Source organism: Silurus aristotelis (genome assembly GCF_946808225.1).
Source record: "Silurus aristotelis genome assembly, chromosome: 11".
Taxonomy (NCBI): Eukaryota; Metazoa; Chordata; class Actinopteri; order Siluriformes; family Siluridae; genus Silurus; species Silurus aristotelis.
The window spans coordinates 25,462,689-25,476,715 of NC_139584.1; the positions used below are offsets into that span (position 1 = coordinate 25,462,689).

Below are 14,027 nucleotides of genomic sequence, written 5' to 3' on the forward strand. Positions count from 1 at the left end.
CTTAGAAGTTATAAAACATATATTATAAGAATACAATTGGCTACAATTAGCCAAGGAGTTGTTTGGTTCTTGGTTCGGAGAGTTTAAAAAATATGATATTTCTACATGAAATCATTCAAGCTAGAAACGGCATTGCCGGTTGGTGGTGTCTTCTCTAGAACAAACATACAGTTCGACGTCAATTTAACATCAAGCAAAACATTTTGAGAAGAATAAATGATTGAAGAAACTCCTGACTCGAACTTGCCACAACACCCATGGTCTTATTTGTGCGGTTTTTTGAAGTTGTTGAAAAGGAAGTTTTGGGCTCATGATAATATTTTAGATATCAATCAGTGTTTAACTCATTAAAATCTTTCTGTTAATAGATTAGTGTGCATTAGAGACTTTTTACATAAAATGAGTTGCTTAAGCAACAGTCTTGTGATAAAAGTAATAATATTTCATTATAACCATAATAATTCCTCTCTACTTTTATTCAAGTACATACATTGTGTACTTCTTACACACACTCACACACACACACACACACACACACACACACACACACACACACACACACACACACACACACACACACACACACAAGAAAAACCCCTAAAATGTAACATGAAGTGAATCGTGTGGAAAGGGAGATGAATAAGAAGAAAGTGAAGATGAGAAATGAAAGGAGGGCAAAGGAGCACTGCAAGTAATGAGTTGTGTTTCTTATCTTTACTGCTTAAAACACCCTACGCCCCCATGCTGTGAGAGCCGAGCTAATGAGTATGTCAAGTGTATGTGTGTGTATGTATTAACAGAAACTGCGTCCAAGCTCCAAGAGCCTCATATCACAAGCACCACTCAGTTATTGATCTCCAGACTGAAGTACATCTACAAAATGGCTCATTCAAAGGCTTTTCAAATGACATCCATTTGAAAAATCCACTTCTACTAAAGCCAAAAACTTCCAAACATATTCTTTAAAATGTCAATCTATGTGTTAACCTGCTCGCTCGAGTAGTCCAGGAAAATCCAATATTTCAAAAATCATCTCAGCTTAGTGTTTGCTCAATTACCTTGTCAGTTCCTCCTTGATCTTGATGGGTTCCTGGGGGTAGAACTTCACCCGAAAGCACATGGTGTACGGCTGCTGACCTGCGAAACAACACTAAAATGTTAAACAGTGAAACAGTGAAACAGATTATGCAGAAATCAATAAGGGCACAGTGACAGGAAGCAATAAGGTAATGGAGAATGAAATTTGATGCATGCTTCAACAGTTTACTGGCACACTTCTACAAAAGTGTCTTACAAAAGTAAGTACACCCCTCACATTTCAGCAACCATTTTAGTATCTTCTTAACGAACAATCGGTCAACATGCAGCTTGTATAGCAGTACAGATTTACTGCCCTCTGAAAAGAACATACAGCCACTATTGTGAAATCTTCCACCTAGGACAGCCCAAAATCGTACAATGTATACAGTGCACACTTTCTTTTGTAGTGTAACGGTACACATATTCGTACCAAATCGTTTCGCTACAGGGCTTTTGGTTCGATGGAAATGTGTATCAAATGCAGTCCTTTTTACGTGAGGAACGTGTTGGACCACAAGTTTGTTTAGTCTCCACCTCGCACTTTGAGCACAGCATCACTGTTTTTTTTTATGTTTATTATTATTATTATTATTAAACTCAAAAACAAACACAAAAATTATATAACATAATACAATTTGTAGTGCGCCGAAATACAAATTCTAGTGCGTTCTGCTTTTACGACTCGCGATAGGAATTCTTTTGCGTTTTATGTACAACTCCAAGAATTACTCTTAAAAGAAGTAAACCCTGACATTTCCACATTTTGAGGGAGTGAATGAATGAAGTATGGAAGGAATGAAGACATTTGTAAAAAGTATGCTGAAAAAAAAAAATTTCCAAAAATTCAATATTTAATGTAAAACACACAAGCACACACCTGCATTTAATTTTATTTAATCGACTTAATTTGTGCTAATTAAATCGATTACTCAATTTGATCAATATAATAAAAGTATTGCATTCATTTAATTTATTCTATTTTATTTTTTATAAAATATTATAAAATATTATTTTAGATATTATTTAACCAAGCAGGCATTTTATTCAAAAAAATGCAAAATATGTAAACTGTTGATGTTCACAAATGTTAATGATAATAAACTTTAATTTCTTCCCCCTAAACGTACAGAAATTGAACCGAACCATGACTTAAAAACCGAGGTAGCGTGGATTTCATATACCGTTACACCCCTAACAGATTTGTTTGTTAATGTAGAAAAGGTTTCATGCAAAGCCTCAACACAACATCACAATCACAAGATTTCTTGTTTCAACAGTGAACAAACTCACATTTCATCTGCTTGACCACAGGTTTGCTGGGGTCCAGCCAGTGCTGTGAGAAAAAAACAGAAAGAGAGAGAGAGAGAGAAAGAGAGAGAGAGAATCAGATACAGAGCCTGTGATTATTCAGAAAAACACTTAATCCCTAACATGGAGCCTGGACACAATCCCACTGCATCTTTCTTCCCAGTTTCCGCACTAGTGCACAAATATTACAGCATAAATGTGTGTGAATAATTCACTATGAGACTGTGAAATTTCCTGCATGAATGAGTTAGTGTTGCGTCTGTGTGTATGTGTGTACCCTCTGCTTCTCAGGATCCACATATCTGATGCCAAAGTAATCCTTTTCCAGCAGGCTGTAGTGGTTACACACATGATCCAGCAGGAATTGACCTTTTGTGTCTCTCTGCAGAAAGGAGAATTAAAAATAAAAAGGAAACAGGTCAATAATTGCAAGCAATGATACTGGAAAAGCATAAATAATACACAAACGACACAACAGGCAGGGTTGCAATTAATGTAGAGGAATATGGTGAGCTCCAGTAACGATGAAGTATCTTCAGTGGTCCTACTTTTAGTGGCAAATGCTCTCACGCATGCAACTGTACGAGGATTCACAAACATGTAGTATGAAAGTTTATAAGGTGAAGGTCAGATTAGGGCTGGAGTTATTTATTTTGAAACTAAAAAAAATAAACCTTATCACATTTTTTGGCTTCAAATTTGTCAAATATTTCCAAAGGGATCAGACTGACAGATTGATTTGAAAAAGATTGAAAAAATCAGATTTTGGTACACAGTGCATTTCAAGATAGATTTTTTTTTTAGACTGTGCCTGTCAGTCTCAATGACTCAAAAACATATAATGTTTGTATCTGAAAGTACCAGTGAAGGATGCATGGCCTAAGCGCCTGTCAGTCTCAATGGAAGAGTTGTACTCTTTGTGTATGAAAGTCCTAGTAAATGGTATATGGCCTAAGAGCCTGTCAATCTTAATGAAAGAGGTGTAACTTTTGTGTCCGAAAGTCCAAGTGAAGGATCCCTGGATAAAATGCCTGTCAGTCTAAATGGAAGTGTTCTAGCCTTTGTGTGAAAGGCCCAGTGACGGATGCATGGCCTAAGTGCCTGTTAGTCTCAATGCAAGATGTGTAGCTTTTGTTTCTAAAAATCCCAGTGAAGGATACCTGGCTTAGATGCCTGTCAGTCTCAGTGGAAGAGGTGTAGTCTTTATGTAAAAGCCTTAGTGAAGGAAACCTGGCCTAAGTGCCAATCAATCTCAATAAAAAGGTATCTGAAAGTCCCAGGAAATAATACATGGGTTAGGTGCCTTTCAGTTTTTTAGGATTTTTTAAGACTGTCTGTGTCTGTCAGTCAGTCTAAGTGAAAGAGGTGGCAGCCTGTGCCTGTCAGCCGCAATGAAATGTGCCTTGGAATTTGTGTCTGTCAGTCCCAGTCAGTGCCCCCTGTGCCTGGCATTCTATGTGAAGTGGTGCAGCCTTTGTGCCTGCCAGTCCTAGTGATATAAATGTATCATATGTGCCTATCAATACTAATACAGGAGGGTTAACATTCTCCATGGCATTCCTGCCTGTCAGTCCAAATAAAGGATATGTAGCCTCCATGCTGGTTACTCTCAGTGATAGAGGTTTCACTGAACGTTATCATAGCCTTTATGCCTGTTATTTTCATGAAAATGGTGTGGTCTTCATGCCTGTCAGTCTAAGCAAAGGATGTTTGTCCTCGGAACCGGTCAGTCTCACTAAAAATGCATTGACAGTTGTGCCGATCAGTTGCATGGTTTCTGTGCCTTTCAGGCCACTGAAAAAGGTGTGGCACAAGTCTGTCAGTGTCAGTTTATATGACAGAGCTGTAGTTTAAAGCTGTTCAGCTCCTCATGAGCTCATGTACACTATATGGACAAATGTTTGTGGACACCTGACCATAAGACTGGTTGTGGAAATCTGTGTTAATTTCTTTGTGTTCAAGGGTGTTAGTAGTCAGGTGCTGATGTAGGGTGAGGAAACAGGGTGCAGTCAGCATTCCAATTCATCTCAAAGGTGTTCAATAGGGTCAAAGCTTTATTGCAGGCCACTCAAGATCTTTCACTTAAACCCATATACATCATATCTTCATGGAGATGTTTTGTGCACAGGGGCATTGTCATGCTGGAACAGGTTTTATTCTCATACCTCAAACGAAGGAAAGATTTACTGCTACCGCACACAGACAAGACATTTTATACAATTGTGTCTCCATCTTTGTAGTAACAGTTTGGGGAAGAACCACATACAGCTGAAAAAATACAGTCTTAATACTTTTGTCCATTTATCTATCTATCTAGTCAAGAGGGTCACTGTGTACACTGTATACACATTGATCATCTTGACTGCACTAGAAAACACATTTTCTCCACATGCATTAGCAGTGATTTTGTGAAAGCGGGTTGTCCTCTTGCTCTATCTGGTGTTCAGCTGAGTCAGTAGCGAATACGTGCTCGATCATGCAACTTTTCACAGCACACCACATTGCCGCGGGCTGCCTGACCTTGCTGTCGTTTTTATCCACAGTAACCACAAACCTGAGACGCTGAACTGCTAAATGCACCTCGAGCATGAGTTAAAGCTGTCCTTCACAGACCCGCCATCAACCTGATCAGAACTGGACATGATTTACAAGTGAGGACACCTCGATCTGCACTTCACTGCATTCTGTTGACCTTGTAGCTTATTACAAAAGCTCATGAGATGATATAAAATCAGGAAGTCATCTGAAGGAAAGGACACTGCAGTAACGGAATTGAAATGCCTGAATGTGTGGCATAAATTAGGCTTATGACAAAGCAGTGTTGACATTTTTCTGTTGGAATGAAAAGGCAGGATTGTGAAAATAAGAATAATCTTTATTTACAGTGATGTGCACTGTACAAACAAAAAGTAATCAAAACAAGCTCAAGGCAAATTTATAGAAAAAATAACTAAGTTTGGTTATAAAGATTATATATTAGGGGTGATAAGATTCACTGATTCACATTGGGGCATAGGGATCAAATGAATGTGATGCTTCAATTTAAAAATGTGTAGACACACGTTCACATTTGTACCATTAGGTACCATTTTAAAGATATCTGCATCTGTAAATATCTATTTATTTATATATAATTATCAGAAGATGCACCTTACTTGTATTATTTAGAAAGTGACCAATAATTTGTGACCAACATTTTATATGTAGATTGATCCTCGCTTAACTGTTTCTTAAGTGTGTTCTCTCAGCACCACTGCTACAGCGTGATATCACGTATTACAATACTATGGAGACCGAGGCGTGTCCTATGAGTCATTGCATTATAAATATTGTTGAATCGTATCATTGGCTATGCATATATACACACATATAGTATCTTACAAAAGTGAGTACATCCCTCACATTACAGCAACCATTGTAGTATTCTTCTCAAGAGACAATTGAATAGAAATAAAACTAGCAGTACAGATTTACTGTGCACTAAAAATAACAACATACAGCCATTATTGTCAAAAAAGCTGGCAACTTAAGTGAGTACATCCTGCGTGAACATGTTAAAACTGTCCAAAGTGCCAATATTTTGTGAGCACCATTGTATTCTAGCACTGCCTTAATCCTCCTGGGCATGGAATTAAGGTTGCCCCACAGGTGCTTAATAGAGTTCAGTTCTGGAGGCATACTTGGCCACTCCATCACCTTCTCCTTCAGCTTCCTCAGCGAAGCAGTTTCGTCTTGGCGATATGTTCAGGGTCGTTATTATGTTGGAAAACTGCTGTTTGGCCCAGTTTCTGACTTGCTGCAGGGTGTGCGTATGGTCTGAGCACTGACAAGCGGACCTTCCTCTCCTGCAACCTCTAAAACAATGCTGGTAGCACTCATGCATGTGTTTTCTGAAGCAGCTTCTGCACCTGACGCACACTGCAAGGACTCAACTTGATTGACCCTTGTGAGGCCTGTTCCGAGTGGAACCCGTTAATCTCTGTATGACCCTGGCCACTGTACTGTAACTCAGTTTCAACTCAGTCTACCGAGAGAAGGCATTTCACCACAAATCACTGATATATATGAGGTAATTATAGCAGTAGTCATAGATGCAAACAAGCGTAGCTACTGCTGAAGGAGTTTGAGAGCTAAACACTTGCATTGCAACCAACACATATCAACTTGGTTGTTTCATTAATGAGGAAAATGTTTTTTAAATCTTGTGTAAATTAAAATGGTAAAAATCCCAAAGCCGGTGCATTTCAATCGCAATCGATGATACAACAAAACATGTTGAGGTGATGACTGAAGGGAGTGAAAGCTCTGTACATTAATATCTGTCTCCCTTTTAGTTTCAGCACTGTCTTTCATTCCTGTCTTACATTTCCTTACTTTGAACAAGGGCCATCTTCACCCAACAATCAGTGCCCTAGTTAAAGATGTTCTCCATAATTAATACACGCATGGCATCTCAATTATGAGTGTAACTAAGCAGAAGCGAAGGAGCAAAGGCTCAAGCTGTGTGTTAATTGGACGAGTAGAAATGAGTAAGCATGCAATGGAACCTGTTAATGTCCTGGAGAGAGAAAGAGAAAAAGAGGGAGAGGGGGGGAAGCTGTGGAGGATGGGACTGATATTGATTTTACTGACAGAGATGGTATGAGCTGCACTTGAACAGAAGTAGAAGGTGTAGAAGAAGAGATAAACCATGGAATGGTAAAGAAAAGGAAAAACTATTGTAAACAGATAAGTCCTTATAGAAATCATGATGCAAATTGAAATGATAACATGAACATCCTCCAGGACATATACATACATAGAAATGATAGATTTAGCCAATTTCTCTTTATTTTGTAATCTCTAGTGTTTGGCTTCGGTGATTTTACTTTCATTTCTTACTTGACTAATCGTGTGTGAAAGATGACCCCATTCAATGGCACCTCCAACAAAATGGTTTGCGCTGCCCTTGATCCAGATATATGTTCAAAGTTAAACACCTGGTTGGGGGGTGCTGGGAGGAGGGCTCCTGCTGACTAGAGGGTGGAGAGAAGTGATGGATGATGGAAACGTATATAAGAAGGCTGGGCTACTATAAAAGGGAGGGGGTTCTTATTTTTAGCCATAATATGATTATATTTCGAGTTGTGTTACGATATGTCTTTTAAACACAGTCAAGTCAAGTCAAGTTTATTTCTATAGCACTTTTCACAACAGACATTGTCTCAAAGCAGCTTTACAGAAATCAACAGTTAAGGTGAATGGTGTGCATTTATCCCTGATGAGCAGTCGTGGCGACTGTGGCAAGAAAAAAAACTCCCTTAGATGTCATGAGGAAGAAACCTTGAAAGGAACCAGACTCAAAAGGGGAACCCCATCCTCATTTGGGTGACATCAAGAGTTTGATCATAAATCTTTTAACAATACAGAACACTGGAGAGTGAGAACTAACATGAGTACTGGAGTATAAGATTATAAGCAATGTTCTTTCTACAGTCTTATACAGTCATTATGGTTATAAAACTAGGAGCTACTGAGCTCAACATTTGTGATCATCACAGATCCAGCACCAGCTTCTCCATGCCAGAGCCTTAAAACACTCCAGGAGGTCCAATGTCAAAACTAGACAGTAGTGGTAATGTGATACAATTTTATTTCGTATTTATTTGTTTGTTTGTTTATTTATTCATATTTGGTAGTTTATATAAACATTTCAGGAATTCACCAATACAGACATAAGAAATAAATATTTGCTCATTTGAAAAAAAAAAAATGCTCAGATACCATGTCATATATGTGACTTTTGTCTAGTGTAGTGTTTGTATCCTAATTAAGGTTTGCAATCTGGTGTATATTTTAAAAATGTATTATGACAAACAAAACACAGCAAACTACAAACTTTACTCAAAAAATACCAAGAGGATGAACTATAGCATTTTCCTACAATACATGTGCTAAAACATCAACTAGTGTTTGTATGTGTGTGTTATATGTATTTAATAAACTGTGACGCATTCAGGCAACTCGAATCAAGGAGCACTGAGCACTGAGGCACTCAAATGTTTTAGCATAAGATTACATGACAATATATGGACAAAAGTATTGGGATACCTGAATTTTCAATGTATATGTAGATCTTCCCCAAATTGTTACCACAAAGCTGGAGGCACACGATCATATAGGATGTCTTTGCATGCGGTTTTAACTTCACATGAACTAGGAGACCCAAACCTGTTTCATCATGACAATGCCCCTGTGCACAAAGCCAGCTCCATGAAGACATGGCTTACATGGTTGGAGAGGAAGCTCTTGAGTGGCCAGCTCTGACCTCCTATTGAACACCTTGGGGATGAATTGTAATGCTGACTGCACCCCAGGCCTTCTCACCTCACCTACATCAGTACCTGACTTTATTTTACGCCACACTTGAGGATGAATGAGCACAAATCTCCACAAGCATAGTCCAAAATCTAGTAAAAAATCTTCCCACAAGAGTGGAGGTTATTATAACAGCAAATGGCGACTCAATGTGGAACGGGATGTTCAAAAAACACACAAATGGTCAGCTCTTCACAAACATTTGTACATAGTGTATGATTACATGTGAAAAAAACATTTGAAAGTACATTTAAAGTAGGGGCACAACTGCCAATGAACTCAATGTCATTGTGATAAACAAACCCTGATGTCTTTGTCACCTGCTTCGTTAATGTATTGTAGCAAGTAATCGTCAAGTTTCACAAATCTGTTCACACAAATGGCTCGATGCTGGTGCTCTGAAAAATCTTCACTGAACAGATGGAGATTTTTAATAAAAAATAAATAAATAAATAAACATAAGGTGACAAAAATGCCAAGCAATTCAGAGTAGCGTCCTCGTAAATAATAGTTACAGATGATATCATCTGGTGGAATGACTAAGGCTTCACATCTGAGCCTGAGGCAATTGGAAAATCTGTTCAGCAATGGCAACTTGTAATTAAAGTGTCCAAAAAGCATATAAAACGACAAAAACCTTCAGTATTCTGAGCGCTTAGTCATGCTAATGGCTAATATCATACTGTAGAGACTAGATGATTGTTAGGTCAAACCTCAGGACTTCCAAAGAGCCAATGTTATATTCTAAAGCAAGGGCCTAAAGGGACTATAAATATACCTCAGTGCCACCATTTTAGCATAGTTTATACAAATGTGCTGCAGAATTGCTGATCCATTCAGATTAGCCTGAAGCTTTGATTATTTCTAGTAACAGTATATAGAAGAAGTCTCTAGTGTCAGCGATTTGTCATAGTCAATAAGTTTTTTAACACATGCTCTTCACTTTTCTCTACACCTCAGTGTACGGTTTCCATTCAGCTGCTGAAAATGGTGTCCTGTGGATTTTCTTTTTCATAATATCAACAACCAAGCAAACAAAAATTGACAGTGAGCTTTAGAGAACCTTTTCATTGCTATAAGATCAATTTCCTGTTTATGAACAGCCAGAAATCCAAAAGCCTTTGTTCACACTCAAGCACATTTTAACATAACATTTTCTTATCCTTTTCTCCATTAGATTTTTTTACATCGCCATTGCACACTGTACACTCATGCACTCTGGTAAAAATACAACTGTGATCATTTTAGCGCAGGTTTTCCTTTGCAAGTGCCTCTGACTCGACTTGTGCCACCTTCAGCGCATCTGTGTGTGTCCAAATCCCCATCCTACTCTCTAAACACTTATAATGTTCTTCTGCACCCTGATTAGTGCACTTCATGTAAAAAACAAAGGCACCCGAGATTCAGCTACAGAAAATATTTTATGGTCAAAGAACAGAGCTGTAAAACGCACCTCTGAATTGTAGACACTTTAAAAAATACGTCTTACAATTAATAATTTAGCTGTTATAGGACGTATATTCACAGCATTTGGCAGAAGCTCTTAACCAGAGTGACCTACATTTATGTCAATTTACACAATTAAGCAGCTGAGGACTAGGGGCTTTGCACATTTACCGAGGTGTGGCAGATTGGTGGTGCTGGAATTGGAACTCACAACCATTCAATCTAAAGTTAAACATCTTAACCACTTAGCTACCACTTTGTGGTCATGAGCAAACCCGAAACCACCTTGTTCTGCCTTATGTGTCTCCATTAAACACTTGTGACTGTCTCCAGGTGATGTAGAAAAGAATGCACCAGTCTGTAAACACATGATAAACATATTTCATTTGTTTGTTCAATCAAGCCTGTAATAGTTTGGGAGTGAAGGAAAAAAAGGTCTGGTCTTGTTTTGTGTGCTAAATTCTTCATTCAAGGTGAAATAATGTCATCTTAATCTCAGTTTTAGAGGAGAAAACCTAATGTGGCTGACAGACATCTCATTGTGTGTGTGCATGTGTGTTTGTGTGTGTGTGGTCACTCTTCCCCACTGGCTAAACAGGCTGTTGTCACTTAATATCTTATCTTATCTTATCTTATCTATTTCTACACACACGAGCTTTGAAGGCCACAAACTGGATTTGACCTTTAAAATATATTTCAATTTGTTTATATTTCATGATATACGCTTTTTTCATCTAAATTATTTTATGCAAGCGCCTTTAAACTACACAAGCTAATCCATCAACACACAAGTCAACAAGCATGCCACGTCAGTGAGCAATCATTCATCACAAAACTCCACTCATCCCTCGCCCGTCCTCTAGGCCCTCCATTCATTTCCCTCACCTTCATCCCATCTCCTTCTCCCTTCAGTCAACATAGCGGTGAAATAATCTAAGGACTTCGACGAAAGGATAGGAATAGCGTCTTGTCTATTAATAGCCTAATGAAAGAATGCCTGAACCACAACACCGAATACGTTGAAGACGTCCACGAGGAGAATTTGAGGACCGGAGAGATGGGATAGGTTTCTCCGTACGAGGCCAATTTGGACTCGATGAAATGGGAGAGAAACAAAAATAGAAATGTTTAGGCAATGAATCCACTCTGATATAAAAAACAGCAAGACACGCAAGGACACGGTCACACTGTCAAAGTTCTTGCTTAAGTCGCTTGATGTCCAAAAATGCTACAGAAATCTATTTCAGTACTTGAAAAAAGCAATGGTTGCAATTTTTATTTTTTTAACAAAACGAAGAACATGCAAATCAATACGGCTTAAACTTTCATAAAACATTGCTGCAGTTCATAAAAAAGGCTGTAACTAATAGAGGAACATGGCTGACATTAGCCAACATGGACCACAAGCCATATTATTTCTTGAGATCTTATTTTTGGCTATGACATTCTGACACAGTGAGTTGAAATGAGATAAAATAGTATTTTCATAATGTAGTACAAACATAGAAGCACAATAACATTAACGCAAATGTATCACAGTGAAACCAATGATATTCACTGACTCATATTCAAAGCGAGTCAATCTCTAGAGGGCGCTAGTCATAATATAAAACGCGGTTACCTCAGAAAAAAGTTGAGAATAGTGATGGGAAGATTGGATTTATTTTCTGACTTGGATCTTGGTATCTAGTTTAACAAAATGTACGAATGCGTATTCAAATTGTCCATTTTGTTTGTTTCAGCAGAAACAAAATCATTTCTGTACCTGCCTGATTCATCCTGACACCCTACCTCTGGTGTCACCCTGCCTTCTTTTCAGTTAAAGACCACTCACTGTTGTAAACATGGTTTAACATGCACAGTCTAAATATCCATGATGTTACTGAGCAGGGTTAAACTTAAGAAGCATGAGGATGGATTTGGAATGTAATTAATAGAAACTATAATGAATGGACATTCGGTGTCACCCAGATGAGGATGAGTTCCTGTTTGAGTCTGGTTCCTCTCAAGGTTTCTTCTGTATACCATCTCAAAAAAATGTTTTATGCCACTGTTGCTACTCATTAAAGATACACTTACAGGGACTAATTTATACATTTAACATTTATATTTGTAATCTATTCTGTAAATCTGCTTTGGGACAATGTCGACTTCTAAAAAGGCTATACTAATAAAATTGAATGGGAAATCGACTTGTGCAACTTTTTTTTATCATATTTCTAATATAGCAAAAATTTGATTGCAGATAAAGACAAATTATATAAATAAAAAAAAAAAAATGGATTCACCAATCGACTGAGTGATTTGTTCAGTTTGGCACATACATGCACACCATTAAAAACTCAGAAGGTAAACTAAACATAGCTGAAATCTTTAAAATATGTACGGAATATGGCAGCTAAAACAAAGCTATAATTATTCCAGTTTCTGAAAGCATTTCGAGATCAACCAAAATAAGTTCAGCTAGTTTTTTTAAACTTTAGTTATTTATTTCTGTTTTAAAAAGAAGTAGTATAGTTGGTTGATAGGGTCTGCTGGATGATTGTAGCTAGTACAGTTAGCCTGCTTTGCTAATCTGTCAATAAAGCTAACTTGCAAACAATCAATATATTTTGCTGATCATTGCATATTGTCATTTGTCTTCATTTTCAAAGTTACTATCAGTTCTAAACAGATATGAACAGTGCACTCTTATACCCAAATATGTTCACCAATCGTTTACCAATCACATGACCACAGCCAAACTTAGTTACATCTGAAAAGCATAAAAATAATGTCTCTTAACTTAATCTATAGCAAATACCCTTCTAATCTGAAAACAGGAAAATGGAATCACTGTAAAAAGTGATTTACAGAAAAGTATTAGATATAATAATTACCTTTGCCCAAAAGAATACTCATAAAGTACTGATGGATTTTAAGCGTACACAGCCCATCTAACATATACATGTCTCAAGCAACTTTTTCGTCTTCAACCTAATTCTTTTATCACACGCCCTTGTAATGCAAGGGCATAATGCACAGTCTGCATTACGTAATGCACCCTGTGTGAACAAACGAGTATCGCAGTCAGATGTTCCTGTTCCCATGTTGACCGTGTTCATTTGTCACTTCCCCTGATGGTTACTGTATGCTTGCTGAGTCAGACAGAACCTGGGACAGGCTCCAGTTAGAGATGAACTGGGAAAAGTGTGTGGCTCTACTGGGAGAGAAGCGTTTCACATAGCCAAACATTGCCCCCCTTTGCTACGGGGCTCGGCAAAATCTCACAAAACAGTTCCTTTATTACACTGCCTTGCATAAGTATTCACCCCTGTTGCTGTGAAGGCGGTGAAATTATTAGATGTCAAGTAATTAGTTATAAAAGAGTCCATCTGAGAGTAATTATTAAGTGTCATTTGATTGCAGTGTAAATACACATGTTCCTGGAAAGTCGACAAGATTGTACAGAAACCTTCTGAAGAACAATAATCTACCAGAGCAAGATTTTGAAAGAACATATGAATCAGAGTGTGATCCCATAGAGAACAATAAAATCAATTCTTTCAAAAAAATGTGAAGAATATGGCATAGCAGGAAATTGACAATCACGAACCAGAAATTGGTTTTATTCTTCTATTCTATTCATCCTATTCTTTAAATCTCCTCACATGTGATCTGTGACAACTTATGCATCGAAGCAATCAAAACGTGAACACTAATAACCTTCATCACCCTGAGAATTTCATCCCTAAAGTGCAGTAGATGAATGTGAAACATGGTGGTGGAAGCATCATGCTGAGAATTCCTCTTGGCTTGTAAAAAGTTTTGGAATAAGCATCACCTCACCCAACCTG

At 37.8% G+C, this 14,027-nt stretch overlaps 2 protein-coding genes across 3 annotated transcripts in view; one reads left to right on the forward strand and one right to left on the reverse strand.

Moving 5' to 3' along the window:
• The window catches only part of frmd3 (FERM domain containing 3), a 41,396-nt gene that overhangs the window by 23,330 nt on the left and 4,039 nt on the right, over nucleotides 1-14,027 (reverse strand). For both annotated transcript variants that reach the window (XM_083553974.1, XM_083553975.1), the window contains exons 2-4: nucleotides 2,666-2,770; nucleotides 2,371-2,413; nucleotides 1,059-1,137 (exon numbers count right to left, since the gene is read on the reverse strand). In XM_083553974.1, coding sequence (XP_083410100.1) covers nucleotides 1,059-1,137; nucleotides 2,371-2,413; nucleotides 2,666-2,770 — 227 coding nt within the window. The remainder of the gene's footprint in view (nucleotides 1-1,058; nucleotides 1,138-2,370; nucleotides 2,414-2,665; nucleotides 2,771-14,027) is intronic.
• The window catches only part of naa35 (N-alpha-acetyltransferase 35, NatC auxiliary subunit), a 162,691-nt gene that overhangs the window by 16,920 nt on the left and 131,744 nt on the right, over nucleotides 1-14,027 (forward strand). The window lies entirely within an intron of this gene.